General features: G+C 44.1%; 1 protein-coding gene across 5 annotated transcripts in view; it reads right to left on the reverse strand.

Moving 5' to 3' along the window:
• The window catches only part of atp2b1a (ATPase plasma membrane Ca2+ transporting 1a), a 34,136-nt gene extending 24,126 nt beyond the window's left edge, over positions 1–10,010 (reverse strand). For all 5 annotated transcript variants that reach the window (XM_035147082.2, XM_035147081.2, XM_035147085.2 and 2 more), the window contains exons 1-2: positions 9,883–10,010; positions 345–831 (exon numbers count right to left, since the gene is read on the reverse strand). In XM_035147082.2, coding sequence (XP_035002973.1) covers positions 345–537 — 193 coding nt within the window. In that variant the 5' untranslated portion in view covers positions 538–831; positions 9,883–10,010. The remainder of the gene's footprint in view (positions 1–344; positions 832–9,882) is intronic.
• Between the last annotated feature and the right edge of the window lie 5,526 nt (positions 10,011–15,536).

Below are 15,536 nucleotides of genomic sequence, written 5' to 3' on the forward strand. Positions count from 1 at the left end.
GCACACAGAGGCACACAGACACGCACACACACAGAGACAGAGGTGAAAGGGAGAGATGAGAGGGTGCGGGGGACATATCCACAGGCCTTGAAATAGAGCAGGACTGGTCCAGGTCAGAACCAGCCTGCCTGGCCACCTGTCTGGCTTATGAGTTATCCAAGGAAGTGATGTCAAGGTATCCACAATGTGGACGACACAGCCAATGACATGCCTCCTAAGCTATGTGTGCACCACATTCGCATTTCCCACAAGCACTGGCTACCAGCACTTCTGTAAACACATCCTGTATTTGATGCAGTTAAACAACAGCCATTGTGTTGAGTGTGGTGGAAACGGTACTCTACCATCTATAGGTGAAGATTTTAATCGGTTGCAGAGTCCGTGAGTATCCCCATACGTTTCAGCGACTTTGCTTATCGCCTCGGTGCCTCTCAGTTCCATAAGGGAGCGCAGATCTTTGAGTGTGCAGCCAAAGTCTCCATCGTGGTTGGCTTCCACAATGGAGTTCTTCACCCCACTGTACGAGTTGTTTGCCATTGTCTCAGCGCCTCCCCACACTATTGCAAAGCGTTGCTGCTTTGGCTTGACAGCCGGGGGCAAAAAAAAAAAAAAAGAAGAGTTGTCCTGGAAAAGCTTAAATCCTCAAGAGTGTGAACCAAGTAGTAGTTCCCATAAACAGCTGATGGGCCCTTCACAGGCAGCTGGAGTCATACGCCAGGTAGCAGGGCAGGGATATTACAAAACAGGCCATTTCCCTTGGAGAGCCGAGTTCCTACTCTTTCATGGTGACTGAGGATCACCCACAGAGCCGGAGATCACCATGCATGAGATCTGAAAGAGAGAAGCAAACGTACAAAAAGGTTATCTTTAGTGACGAAGTGTTATTTCACGTACAGCAGGGTTGAGGTTTCTCGAACATTTTCTGAAATCGCACAGACATCGGATGAATAATGTTTGGGCAAAATGAGCAGGAAAACTTCTGTCTGCTGGGACAAGTGGCTAAATAATTGGCTAAACTGCCTAAGGCCATTGCGAAGAGATTATGATTAGCTGCACTTGAGTTGTGTTAAAATAATTATTATTTTGTCATCCAGACAAGAGTTTTGTCTGGTTCTGTGCACTCTGCTTCCTGGGTGGAGAGTGTGAGCAGAATGGAGCATTAGTATTCAATAATCACTTCGCTCCGAGCTGCTCCCAGGGCATTTACGGCTTTTGGGAATTTAAAAATCTGTATTTTCTTCCTCTACAATGTTTATCATTAAAACCAGCTCTTCTTAAAGCTGAGTGACAGTTTCCTCCCCCGTTTCCTGCATTTCACAATGTTTGGTTGTGTCATTCGCTGCTGTCTGGCCGGCTGAAGGATGCGGGTTAAAACTACTCAATGCACATAACACACAAGCTTAATCACTTGCCAAAATGTGTTTGCTGGCCTGTGGCTGGTAACCTACTCATGGACCTTAAACAGTGGCAAGCCCAGTAGAGCACAAGATTAAATTCTGTCTACAGCGAGTACCAATCCGATACCAGTGCTGGAATAAAACACATTTTAACAGCTGTATGTTACTAAACCTGGGTGGAAGTGATGATTGCTTGATTGCTATTATTGTTGTATGACCTTGCTCAGGTTGAACCCTTTGTAAACATTATTACATCATCTATTTTGACAGTCATATTTGAAAAAAGAACCCAAATAAATAAAACTAGGAGTACACAACATTAACTGTAAATAAAGGTTAAAAGTGTACTGTCTGCAAGCTCTAAAAACACTACATGCCAGTCAAAGTACAGCACAACTGATATTTTGAAGCGAAGACGAAGGCGTGATTCCCAGAAAAAGAAAATTGCAGTTTTATCTGGTTAGACAAAGATGTGGTATCCAATTGGTACATAGATTCAAGTATCACCGATAATCGGCCTGGCATTTCCGATGCTGGTATCGTAAGTCTCTAGTTTTCCTTTTCTAGTTTGACCAGATGTTGAGGACAGCATTATAGCCATGACAGCATTACGTAATGTCACATGAGCACCCTGCCAATATCAAACACATATACGTACAGTAGGTCGGAGAGGAGGAACTTTAATCAGAGGCAGTAATACTGGGGGGGGGGGTCACGTCGTGAACAGGCACCAACTGACTGATTACCTTAGGAAAAGCCTTCTGTTTAATCTAATTAAGACTATCTGTGGCATCAGGGAGCTCCATGGTGCTCTACATGGGGGAGTCCATTCTAATGAGGTTGCTGTCCATTCAAGCTTTAATCAGCCTAACACAATGAGGCTGATTCATTCACGTCAGATTGGATTTATTTGAAAGATTTAACAAGATGGGCTTGATTACTAGTCTGAAACAATTTGTGAGACACTATACTGTACTTTGAGCTATGTCAGCATATAATCTGCATTGAGGTGAACCTGGACCAGACAGGGATGTTCTTCCATGTCTGGAAAAATGCTGCAGTTATCCCTCCTGTCTGGCTATAACACGAAGATCAGAACATATCTTTGCACCAAACTTCAAAAACACGAACAAAATCTAAACCAACCCCAATAAACCCTGCAACTTTAAACGTGGACGCAGATGCCGAAGGGGAGAAAATGTAGCCTTTATCATTGCTCACTGCACAAACCAACGCTCGCAGCTTATTCCACTGAGATTCTTGGAAACTATTCTGTCACATGTTGAGATTCTATTTGGAGCCATCTGCTGTGGAAAACGGGACAGAATTTATTATTTATTACACAGCATAATTGCAGGGCCGGGTGTATTGCTGAGGTGGGAGAGTTCGTAGAAAAACCCTTTTTTGGAGGGAGGAAATACAGCTTTGTACACACAAACCCTAAACCCACAGATTTAGGGTCTTCAAGGGTCTGCATGTTGAAGCGTCATTAAGAAATCCATTATTCCGTGGGCTTGAAACTTATTTCTGACTTCTGAATAAGTATATGGTTTCACCTTTTACTGACATTTTTCTTTTATCATTTTTTATTTATGGTTTTATTCATTCATCTTCAAAAATCTATTTTATGTCATTTAATTTTCAGCAGTTTGATTTTCAGCACATCAGTCAATTGTGAAGCACTTTGAAGTGCCTGTGTGAAAGGTGGGTTACAAATTATGTTTGGCCTAATACCATAAATTATTATTATAAATATTAACACCCCAGGTATGATTTCCATAGAAAACATAAAAAGGAATATTACTAAGAAGAGCACAGGAAACGATTTGCTTGTGATTCATCTCTTCACAGCAGAGTTAGTTCCATGGACTTCTGGGCAAGTTACACCTCGCGCAGTGTGTCAATCATTGGACATGTGAGAAATTAGACAATTAACTGGAGTTGAATCCCAAACCACGTTTCTTCACTCATGCATTATCTTGGTATCACCCAGAGACTATGTTTCTTGAAGCACAGCTCATCCACAGACTCCTTCAAGTGAATGTCATGTTGCACCTTGCAAAGCATATGACTTTTTAAATGTGTGAATGAACCCCGTGGGACTTGACTCTTGCCTCTGGTACCACATGAGCAGCGCACATGTGCGGCAGCCTATGATAATGAAAGCAATTCTCTGACTTCTCCATTTCCCCGTCTTTGTGTCTTCCTCCATGAGCCCTCACCCACGTTCACACTCCCTAACCCCACGAGCAGCAACAACGCCAAGCTGAAGGAGGTGCCAACATTTGCTGTGCTGCGACAGTTTCGGGTTGCGGAGCAGGTCACATGTCACAACAGTGGAAAATCATTGTGATTGGATCTCCAAGCCAACAGCTGGCATCGTATGGTTGAATGACAGAGGCGGAGGTTAACCCTTTGTAGGCAGCCGCAGCGAAACCCATCGCTCAGCATGAATATGTGCTGGTCTCGCCCAAGGACCGGAGACAAAAGATCATAAGTCTCTTCTCTACCCGAGCTATTTAAGGCTGCTATCACACATTAGACGCACACTAACTCCTCTACCCCAGAAGGGCTGAGGCGAGTGGACATAAGTCGACAGGACAACAGTGGTGGTCATCTCAGAAATATACTCAAGTCTTTGTTTCCACGCTAAGGAAACCCTCTGGCAGTTTGTGCACCTCTACGTGCCAACAACTCGATGCAAGTCGAGGATAGCAATTCTAGGGATCCCTCTGCAATGGAGCTGCCTAATGCGAGGGGTGGTATTTTTAGCTTCCCCCAGACTGCCCCTCCCCCCACTGCTAGCCATTGCTGAACTGGGTCAGGCCATGTAAATGTGGAGGGTACAAGACAGAGACACCCAGCCCTCCTTGTGCTGCATGGCTCGCTAGCCGAGGGCGTCTCTTCACCACGCAGACTGGAACCTCAACTGCTGTCAGGCTGCCAATTCAAAAGAACGCACAGTCAGAGGTGTCGGCGTCAACACACTTCTCTTCATCTCTTCTTACTTCATGTGGTAGGGACGCGAGATGGTCTCTAACATGAAAATAAACCATAATCGTTTCTCTCTTTAATAGGAGTGAGATGTTTAACGGACATGTAGTCAATATGTATTCTTGAAAATATATTTCCAGGACAGTTCTATAATTTATATATTTTATTAAGGCCATTTAAATATAAATTGTCTTGTTTCATGTGACAGCAAGTTGTATGCTAATGAAAACAGTAATGTACTAAATTTGTTTAAAGAACTGAGCTGTTCAATATCCTTCAACAAAAACTTTAACATCTCATATGATATTCGTAATAAAAACAGTAAATATAATGCTATGTTGCCTTTATAGTCAGGTCAAATATTTGTAGAAATTAACAAAAAAATTGAAATGTCAATTTCTATTCTCTAGCTCAATACATCACACCTCATCCACAACTGATTAAAATATACAGAAGGAGGCAAATATACTTAACATTGATAGTTTACCGTCTAGGCCGTGATCTGTGCTGACATTGATGTTTTCGTGACAACTGCCTCTCCATGATGGATTTGCCACAAATTCCCTTGTAGGAACTAGACTGAGTATCATTCCATTTTTTTCTAGTAGAAGGTCTTAGAATCTCGACAATCGAATTGTCTGGAATGCTGCAGAAGTCACAACATGAAGTGCAGACTAGCCTGAAAGTGGGGCAGGAAATTGGCTCCTCGCAAAAAGAGCAGATAGAAATTCAAGCATTTGATCCACAAACATTCCCGAACCTTTGCAGTACAGAGGCATTTAAATAGCTCAAGAATGAACAGCAGGTTGCTGCAGAGTACTTGTAATTATATTCGCCAAGGAAAAGGGCCTGTACATAAAAAATCCCTACATGCTCAGGTAAAGGTTCCGAATAAATGTGACCTTTACAAAAAACGTTACTTACAATAAAACATAGCCACAGCCATTTCATCATACAGCAGAAAAACGATCCAGTGTTTCTTCACATCATTACAACTTCTAATCATTGTGAAGATGTCTGTGCAAATGTTAAGAGGTCATATGGTGTAATCATTTACTTCTAATTTGCTCAACAAGCTTTGCTGTGTCCTAAAAGGTTATATTCTTCTTAGGATATAATCAATTCTGTCACCTTTTCCTATCATTAATAAAAAAAGACATTTTCTTTGAAGACCAAATGTATTATAGACACTCTTACTTAGATGTGTCCTAGTCTTAGTATTCAGGACTGTATAGTCATCCTCAAACTGGGAAATTAATCTCTTTCTATCAGAATCCCACCCGACCATCATAGTCCTCAATCTGCTACATCATTTATCTGTATCAATAATACAACTGCATGTCTAAGTAGAGACTGTGAAAACATATTCTTTTTTTCATTCAGAGATTTAAAAAAACAGGAAGGATTTTTTTTTTATCGTTATTTTGCCTTGAGCCGAGTCCTTCTTGTGCATAGGATGGAAAATATTCTAAAACGAAGCATCTTTCATCAGGCCACTTTGAAGATGAGAAGCTCTCTGCGGCCTTTGTTACGTCTGATTCCTTTCACTGCCACAGTCTGACCTTGTTGTCCTTACAGTTTTGGGACGCACCAGTGTTGTGCACTAAACTCATTTTACCCAGTCTGTAAAGGGGAATGTAATTAGTGATAGAAAAGCATATGCACAGAATGCTATTATTGACTAAGACAGGCAAGTGGGTGGAAGTAAATGTAGTCTGGGAGCTACTGCTTGGATGCTACACAGCAAACATCCATCCATCCTTTGTAAGTCAGCCAAAACTTGCAAGGCTAACGTTTTATTTTTCCTTCTAATGGCTATGTCAGTCAATATCAGGGTAGTATTTTACGACTAATTAACATTTACATTCACGTAGGCTGCCTTTATCCAGGAGGAGTTCAAGCCAACCATCAGTGTATTAACTGTCATTGGATCTGGCTTCACTGTGACGGAGCCTGCTTCAATGGCAACATCACTAGACACAGCAACAGAAAACAATAATTGTCACAATATAATTTTTATCAAAAGCACAACCATTTAAGTTCAATATATATATATCGATAAGTTGCTTATGCATTGTTCCAGCACAGTGAGGAGGTATTACATATCAACATGTTGCCCAGCCCCATCTGTAGATCAATTAATCTATTGATGATGAAAATGTGTTCAGAAGATGACAAGAAATGTGTTTTTCCATATTAAATGTCCCTCAAGTTAATGTCATCAAGATCTACAAAGTACCTCACATGATGGATTTACAGGAAATATATTCAAGGAGAACTGGTTATTGTTCAGTTATTTGGCTAAAGCTGTATGACATGGTGGCCACTGTTCTGTCTCCAATTGGCTGATAGTGGAAGGTTTCGAAATTTATCAGAAACCATCTACGATAACATGTGTGGAGAAGATGACACCAGTGTAGGACCAATGCCAAAAGAGATACTGTTCACCAGAACCAACAACAAGCAGTAGGGCTGGATTTTATATGATGTTGTTCCTTAGTTTTATTAGAACTTATATATTTTCAGATACACGCAAACTTCTAAAAAAGCTGAATTTTCTTTTCAGAAATGCCAAAACCAAAATAAATGCCCGGCAGACATCTTGGAGCACTGTCTTGATGACTAATTCATGATATTTTGCAGCGTGAGCCTCAGAGTTGTTTTAGTGTGCAGGATCAGTTTATCAAATTCGTTTTGCCAGTTTCTCCACATTATAATCCACAGGGTCTCCCTGCTAATATAACATTAACCCAATGTTTCTTTAAATGGCAGATTCATTTCAGTCACACCAGGGTAATTCATTTTTTTACTCTTTGCTTTGTTGGGTCACATTTGAACGAATGAGAAACTTAATGAAACCTAAAACCTCTGGAATAACCTTGGCCTTGCAATCCACACAGAAAAAGAAAGATAAGCAAAACTCCATCGTGAGTAAATAATACCATAAATACATTGTACTTAACAGAGTAAAACTAGAGTATATTTAGCTTTCCATGCCAGTTTCCATGAAGCTCAAAGTCACCTTAACGACCTACAGTGGCTTACTCTTTAAACAATGGTTTATGCTAAAAAATGTAACCGAAAAACAGAGACTGAACTGAGGGTAAGCATTAGCTGCTGTTACGAAATATATTTTTAAGCCTGTGTGTGTAATTGACTTGAGTGCAGAGCATGACAATGAAATGAGTGGACATATCAAGCAGCTGTAAGGGGGACTCGTGCGTGATGAGCTGGGTACAGACATGACAGGCGATAACTGCCTGGAAGAAATGTGTGCTCGGTGTACTGCTTTACTTCACAGTGACAATCGCTCCACGGCCATAAACAGCACTCATTTTAAAGAGCAAGCAATCATGTTACGTCGATAGAAATCACACAAATCGCCAGCGTGCCTGCATATAGGAGCAAATCCTTGCGTGTTGGTCTACAAATGAAAGGAAAGGACCAACACTATCCGGCAGAACCGCACGGCCAAGGAGGTCAAGTGATCTGGCCTCTGAGATAAACAAAAAACGAGTATAACAACCCCTGACTTATATCCTCTGGCCAGGCCGAGCAGTGCCGTCAATAGCCCAGGCCGTTGTGAAAAAGCACGGTACGGCGAGGAATAAGAAGATATTTTTGTCATTCTTGAGTGACAGCAACAGTCCCGAGTTCAAAGGGCTCAGACAGAGCAACAGATTGCGTTACTTGACGGTTTCAGTGAATCATTAAACAAACTCTGAATCTCCTATATGCTGAGCTGGAAAGCTCTAATAAAATATTCTCTGGGTTTAGCAATGAGTGATCATTTCCAATGTAGTAGAGGCAAGAAAATCCACTGAAAACTATACTGAGCTCCAGCAATAACGCAATGGCTGTTAGCTTAGCTGTCATTTTCTTATGTAATACAGACAGGACTTGCACACCTCGCGTAGCTGAATCAGTGTTTTCACTTGAAAGCAAATATGTTCTGGTTAAATCTACAGTGCTGCTTGCTGAAGGATCACGAGTTGTAATGCACAAAGAGAGAGGGAGACAGTGCTGGAGCCGCAGCCAGCCCGGTGCTGTTTAATTGGATAAGGAGTGATCCCTTCAAGTACACACCAAAAGGTGCTCGGAGGCTGCAGCCTGGGAACTCGCAGGTGATGTTTGCGAGTGCACATCACATTTCCCGGCAGAAAAACAAGCGTGCACGGTGAATATGTGCAGTTTGCATGACCTAGAAAGCTAAGCACACGGTTATATCACATGTGTGCGAGAGTGTAAATGGAGATTTCAAGTGTCAGGGTTTTTTGGGGAAACTTCAAATCATTGCCCCGTGTGCAGGAAAGGAAAGCGAGTGTGGTGTGTTTTAAATAGCACAGATTAAAGTGTTACTATGAGATTTAAGCTTCTGTGAGTGGTTTGAGGTTAGAGATTAGGAGACAGGTGCCCTCCCTGGTTGAGGTGAGGGTTGTGGTTTAGGTGGATGCTACAGCTAAAAGTGAAACTCGGGGGTGACACAGTATAAAGAATTCGCCGATTATAACCGACTGGATGACTACTAAATGACTGTGTGGAGACAGACCGGTTCACCCCCTCCGAGCACCCGGGAGCGGACCGCGTGAGGAGCCGCACTGCGCGGACTGCAGCACCCGAACGCACCGCTCCGGGGCCGGTGCATGTTTTTTTTTACCCACACCGTCGCCGGCGAACTGCCATTACCTCCCGGTCTATAGCGTGAAATGTGCTGGATGACAAGTCGGGAAAACGCCGCCCGGTGTAAACTGGGGTTCGTACGTTACAATGAAACACGGGCAACTTTCTCGTAGCTCCACATTTCGGCGTGAATTCAGAGACTCGCCGTCCGAATACCCCCGGAGACGGTGTAGCGTGAGGGGGGCGACGTTTAAAATACATCCAGGCTAACGCACAACGTTAGCCAACGTAGCCCCCCCACCCCCAACCCCCCCGAGCGTTAGCTTACGCTGATGGTAAAGACTGGAAATAGACAAACGCTACTTCCAACAGATTGGGGCAAGTGGAAAATTCACACAAAAACCCCCCAAAAAACCCCACAGAACTTAGCCCAGGGTGCCGCTGGAGTCTCGGCGAGCAAACACGGAGCGGACGGGGAGGGGGGGGGAATCTGGCGGCATCCTGCCCTGGATAGTGTCGGTGCGTGCGGGGAGAGAGAGAGAGAGAGAGAACGAGACGCCCAATGTCAGCGCCGGGATCCGGGATGTAACGTTAGCTTAGCGACGTTAGCTTGGTTGAATGCTAACCACCCGAGGCTGCTACACACCGCTGGCCCTCGCCGAGCCACTGCACAGAAAAAACGAGGACTCAACCGCGGCGTGGTGGAGGAGGAGGAGGAGGAGGAGGGGGGGGGCGGGCGAGCGGTGGTAAATGCAACGGGGCCCCGGCGGCTGCACTTCATCTTGCGGCGTTTCATCGCGTTATCACAGGGGTGGCGGGTGGGAAACACAGCCATGGAAGAGAGAGGGGAGGAATTAGAAAAAATACTTACTCGGATCTGTGGAGCGCTCCCCGGGTCCCGTCCTCTCGTTCACTCACCCTCAGTCTCACCACGGACTGAACTCTCTCCCCTGCTCGGAGGTGAGGTCCCGCCCACTGCGCTGTCACACAAACCACGACCTCTGCCGCGCAAGATGGTTCCCCCCCTCCTCCTCCCTGTTGCCCAGGGAAACCTCCGACCACGTGACCGGAAAGCAGCGAGAGGAGAGGAAAACACACACACATACACGTACACACACACACACACACACGCGCGCTCGTGCAACTGTTTACACTTGGCCGCAGCTAATGCTAACGGTGCTAACGGTGCCATTCAGAGGGATGGGTGGTTTCATCAAAGAGCAAATGCAGACTGACAACACCCACTTTTTTCTCCCAATACTTTACATATACGTGTCTCATAACACCACCATTAAAAACATATGATGGTAGATGCATAGAAATTAAAATGCAAACAGGTTAGTTAATGTAGGATATGGATTTTTTTTTTGGGGGGGGCGGGCGAACCCGGAAGTACGAGGGGGGCGCATCATCTCGCCCCGCTCGCCTCCCTCCTGTCACCACACCGCCGGGGACATGTGATGCGAGTCAAAAGGAGGATGGGCACGGAGCCGCTGGTGTGGATTCCCATTGGACCAGCCGGCATATCAGTCGCCTATGGAAACGGTTACGTCATGATCCGTACTCCCTCTTTTCTTTTTTTTTGTACCTCCTCGCTCCTGTGCACGCTCTATAATAACAGGATTGTTCAACAAGGCCCCCCCCCTACCCACCCACCCCAACCTCTCTCCCATATCCCCAAACCATAGCATAAGATGCAGCCTGCAAGAAGAGGAACAAGAAGCCCCCCCTCTCCACTGCCGCATCGTCTCTTGCTGTCTGAACTCCACAGAGGCTCTTCCCTAATAATACTTGACGTCATTCTTTCCATGACGTAGTGCTACTTCTACTTCTTCTTCTTCTTCCTCGGATTCACTGCCTGTGCAAGTCTGAAGTCCTGGTGAGAAAGGAGTCGGTCTCACTGTCACTGGAGCCAAGAGTCAGTGAATTCCCCCCCCCAGATTTCTGCTTTTATAGAGAATCAACTGCGCATTCATAACGTGCAAAACAGCCCAGAGTCAGCAGGAAAATCCCCTGTGATCACCTGGCATGCTGCTTTCAAGAGAGGTTTATGCACAGGAGAATACAAAAGTGATCTCAGTTTTATAATTTCACATTTATAATTAGTTAACCGTGATGATTGATTGTAATCATGATGGTGGATTGTGATTTTGATGGTAGATCGTGTTGGTTGATCACGATCGTGGTTGCAGCTGATCGTGGATTATGATAACACCTAGATTGCTTAGATATAAAACAGGCCTTCTCGCATATACTAACATTATTGGCAACACCTCTATAATAAAAATTGTCATTTTTTTAATTTTTTTCGTATAAACACTAAACATTGATACAGCTCTCCATTTATGTTAGACACTGTCTTTTCTCATGCGACACACAACATCTACTGCACTTCTGTCCATCCTGGGAGAGGGATCCCTCACATGCAATTCTCTCCGAGGCTTCTACATTTTCTTTCCCCTGTTAAAAAAGGGTTTCTTTTGGTTTATGACCATGATGGACCCTAGGTTAAAGAAAAGATAAGTGGTGGTAGATGATAAACTGAAAACAAACCCAGCGGAGGTCAAACCCAGGTGTTATATCCTTTCTTCATATAATGGGATTTATTATTAACAAAACATCCCTAAGTGCACGGGGGGGGGGGGGATTTTCACCTCTACAGATTTGTAAACAAGGGAAAAGTTCAATGTGTTTTACGCCTGTGTGCAATTTTCAAAAAAGAAACGTTGCTTCAGAACTTCTGAGTCAGATCAACGTAGAGGGGAGAAAGAAAGAGGAAGAGATGACGTGGAGGGGAAAAGATGATTTAGATCCAAGTTGACTTGTGCAATCATCATTTGCCTGAGTTGGTTTCAGACAAAAGCATAAAGAGGAACAATCAGTCAAGATGCGCAAAACGTCTTATACAATAGATCACCACAAAATGTACTGTACCAGTGAGTGTTTTTGACATCTGTTATTCCACTCAACATCCAACCAGTCTCTTCAAACCATCGACTATTTATAAAGATGGACGACCGATCTCCACTTTCTCCAGAAATGAAGCCAGAATATCCTGGATATGAACGCTGCCATCTTGCAGATTTGAAGCCAGAGAATAGGCTGTAGCGATGGAGCCGAGGTCACGCTGATACATACTCTCGACCAATCGTGAGTCAGTCTCAGTTGGCAATCATGACGTTTCACATCCTCTTCATATAATCAAATAGTTAATCAAAACCAAACTTACTGCAAAAATTAACACTGGGACAAACATCACATAAAATGACAGAAACCATCTTTGAGAAAAGTTGATTTGACGTTCCATGAATGGTCCATATCCCATCCACTAACACGGAGGAGGCAGGGTTTATAACCTATACTGTAACCAGTCACCAGGTGGCCATCAAGATGCTTGGCTTTAGGGAACAGTCGTGGCGTCCATCTTTTCATAAAGTCTATGGTTTAAACTATCATTTCTTTGACTCACCTGATTAGTAAATATCATGCTATAGTACTGTAATACATGTGGTATTTAAAGGGTATAAGTACATATAAAGCATCCATTGGAGAGGTGATGCAGTCAGCTGGGTCTGGATGTCACACACGGACCCCGCACCCGTCTTCTGTCCTCGTCAAACTGGAACCATGTCAATGTTTTTCTGGAATGTCCAACGGTAACACAGGCCTCAGCTGAGCTAGCGCCGATAAACAGGTGGACCTTCTAACCGTGTGGTGCCGAGGTAGAGGCGAGACCGAATTTTTGTGCCAGTTCACTGTGGTGTTGGTGGTGTCTTGATTGGCAACCTGCAGTGCTTTGCGTTTGGCCGAACCCCGAGCAGATGTCCCTAACATGACACTGACCATGTCTCCCTCACTCTGTCCATCTTCGTCTGCCCATCAGTCTGTGTATCTTCCCACCTTTTTTATCTCTTGCTTGTTAAGATACTGTGGAAACCAGGACGCACTCAAGAATCTAACAGGAGAATGCAAATGTCACCTCAACGGTTATACTACAAAGACAAAGAATACTATGGTTAACCTGGGTCAGGCCTATTTGTTCCCTCCTGTTTCTCGTCTTTGTGCTGAGCTAAGCTAACCAGTCGCTAGCTGTATATTTAACAGACACATATGCGATTGTGGTAGCAATCTTACGTAACTCTCTATAGAAAGACCATATCCCAAAATGTTGAACAATTCGTTTAATATACACAAAATTTCAAGATAATTTCAAGAACGTTGATAACATGATAGGAAATGCAGTGAAACGTTCAGAGATGACTCACTATTTCACCATAAGCCCTTAAAAAGATTTAATCTGCACGCTGAACTCATCAACTTTCCATGACATTTTCCTTCCAGTTTTGTGGCTCATGCGTCTTTTCTCCATCTAAATATGAAGGACAATAAACTGGAATTTTCGCCTTGTGTCCCTGCTGACTGTTTATTCAGTAGAAACCACTTAACCTCGGCCCCAATCCATTTAAACACTTTGGGGCCGCAGAACTGAGCAAGATGGTGAAACCCCACACGGAGGGCTTTTTTCAGAGGAACACACGACAATCTGGAAGCTATTTGGTCATTGGACTCTTTAATGGAGACAGAAAATGTACTCGTAGAAATAAAAAGACTGCATGAATTGGCAAAATGAAGAATTATCTCAGAAATTTGCCTCTGCAGACAAACAAAAAAAGGGAAATCTTTGCAGACACTCACTGAGTCAGGAGTTTTGCTGAGACTTTTTAAACTGGGGGCGGGGGGGATTTTACTCTTCCGTTGACTCAGTGTCTGCCATATGCTCCGGAGCATCTTGTGAACTACAGTAAATGTCAAGTGTCATTAGCCCTTGGGCATGCTAATATGTTGTTTATGCTGTCTGGGTGAGCATTAGTGACGAGGCATATACCAACAACTCTCCCTAAAGGGGGACGTTGCTCTCTGGGCAACATTTGCATTTATTAAAAACACATCCAAACTGACGCACTCTGTTCATTTAGGTGGAGGAAGAACACATGGTCTCAGAGAGGAAAACAAAACAACAAAAGTTAGGCCCAAAGTGTTGTCACATTTGAGAATAAAAAAGAAAGCTGTGGCTGTGTGTGTTCATCCCAACATAGAACTTAAATTACTGGGGAGAGAGACGCACACACCATGAGACAAGATAGCTTGACAAATAATTGCAGGTTCAGTCCAAGAGTGTCTAGCAACTGGCACCCTGGGAGTGTGTCTGCTTTTCCAACAAGAGAGGAACTAAGTTGCAGACTCTGCATCTTATCATGTTTTCAGATAGCGCAATGCTGTGAGGTGATTAAGACGTTTGCACAAGAAACAATGCAAAATGGAAAAAAAGGACGACGGGGAGTGGAAAGAATAAATCATAAGCCGCAGAGAGAGATTAGCAGTAATTTCCTAAACATTTTTCAAAATAAACATATGACTGCGGTGGGAAATGCCTATAGTGCGCTCCGAGATCATGCGTCGCTTCAGCCGAGGCGAGCGGGAAAATGCGCTCGCAAAGATGTCTCATTAGGACGACTTGCACAACCAGGTCCCTATCAGCGAGGACACGCTGTATGAATATTGCTTCCTCTGGTCAACCGATCTTTCTACACCACTTTGTTTCTCGAGCAGATGTCGGATTTTCCACTGGCTCAGCACATTGGCAAAGGGTTGGACATGTGGGGGGTGAGGGCGAGTGAGGGGTGAGGAGGGCTTCCTCCTTTTGAAGAGGAAGAGGAAAAATTGTGTTGCACACTCCAGAGAGAGTGAGAGAGAGAGAGATCTGCTGATCGGGTTTGATGATGTGTGAGAATTTTCCAATTGCAAATTAAAGTCTTATTTTTCACTTTGGTGAATATCTTCCATTCATTCACATCAGCCAGTTTCGACCTATCATCCAAACAGGACAGTGGCCATATCAATCAGACAAAGTTTATATTAGGGATGGGTCCTGCACATCGTAATGACAAACCCTCCTCGTCCAACGCATCATTAGTCCGCCACAATCACTGTAATCACATTTTCCCTGAAATCCACAAGAGTCCAAACATTGGTTTATGTCTCGTGGAGGAGTCCCCAATTATACGATTAACATCCACACACTGCTGACTGAGGTGGAGACATAGACTCATGAATTACACCTACGGTGCAGGTAAACGTCTGAGAGAAGATCTGAAGTGAGACCTTGTGAGGCAGTCACACACACACACACACACATACACGCACACACACACACACACACACACACACACACACACACACAAAGGCCCTTTTGTGGAGAGAGAGGTGGCGGGTAGGTGCGTCGGTTGTAAAGGAGGGGTCTGTCATGACTGAGCCGCTTGCTCCAGGCTTGTGCATGTTTGTGTTTCCAGCTACCTCTGGAATTTACTGCAGGCATTGGCGAGGGCAGCCGCTGAGAGGTGAATGGCCCACAGGATAAAGGCCAGAGTTGTTGGGAAAAAAAGAGAATCAGAGAGAAACTAGGGCTATGTTGTAGCACTGAACGGGCCCGAGCACACGCAACTCGGGACCTGTTGCTGTTGGTGG

The sequence above is a fragment of the Hippoglossus stenolepis genome, chromosome 22, assembly GCF_022539355.2.
Source record: "Hippoglossus stenolepis isolate QCI-W04-F060 chromosome 22, HSTE1.2, whole genome shotgun sequence".
Classification (NCBI taxonomy): Eukaryota; Metazoa; Chordata; class Actinopteri; order Pleuronectiformes; family Pleuronectidae; genus Hippoglossus; species Hippoglossus stenolepis.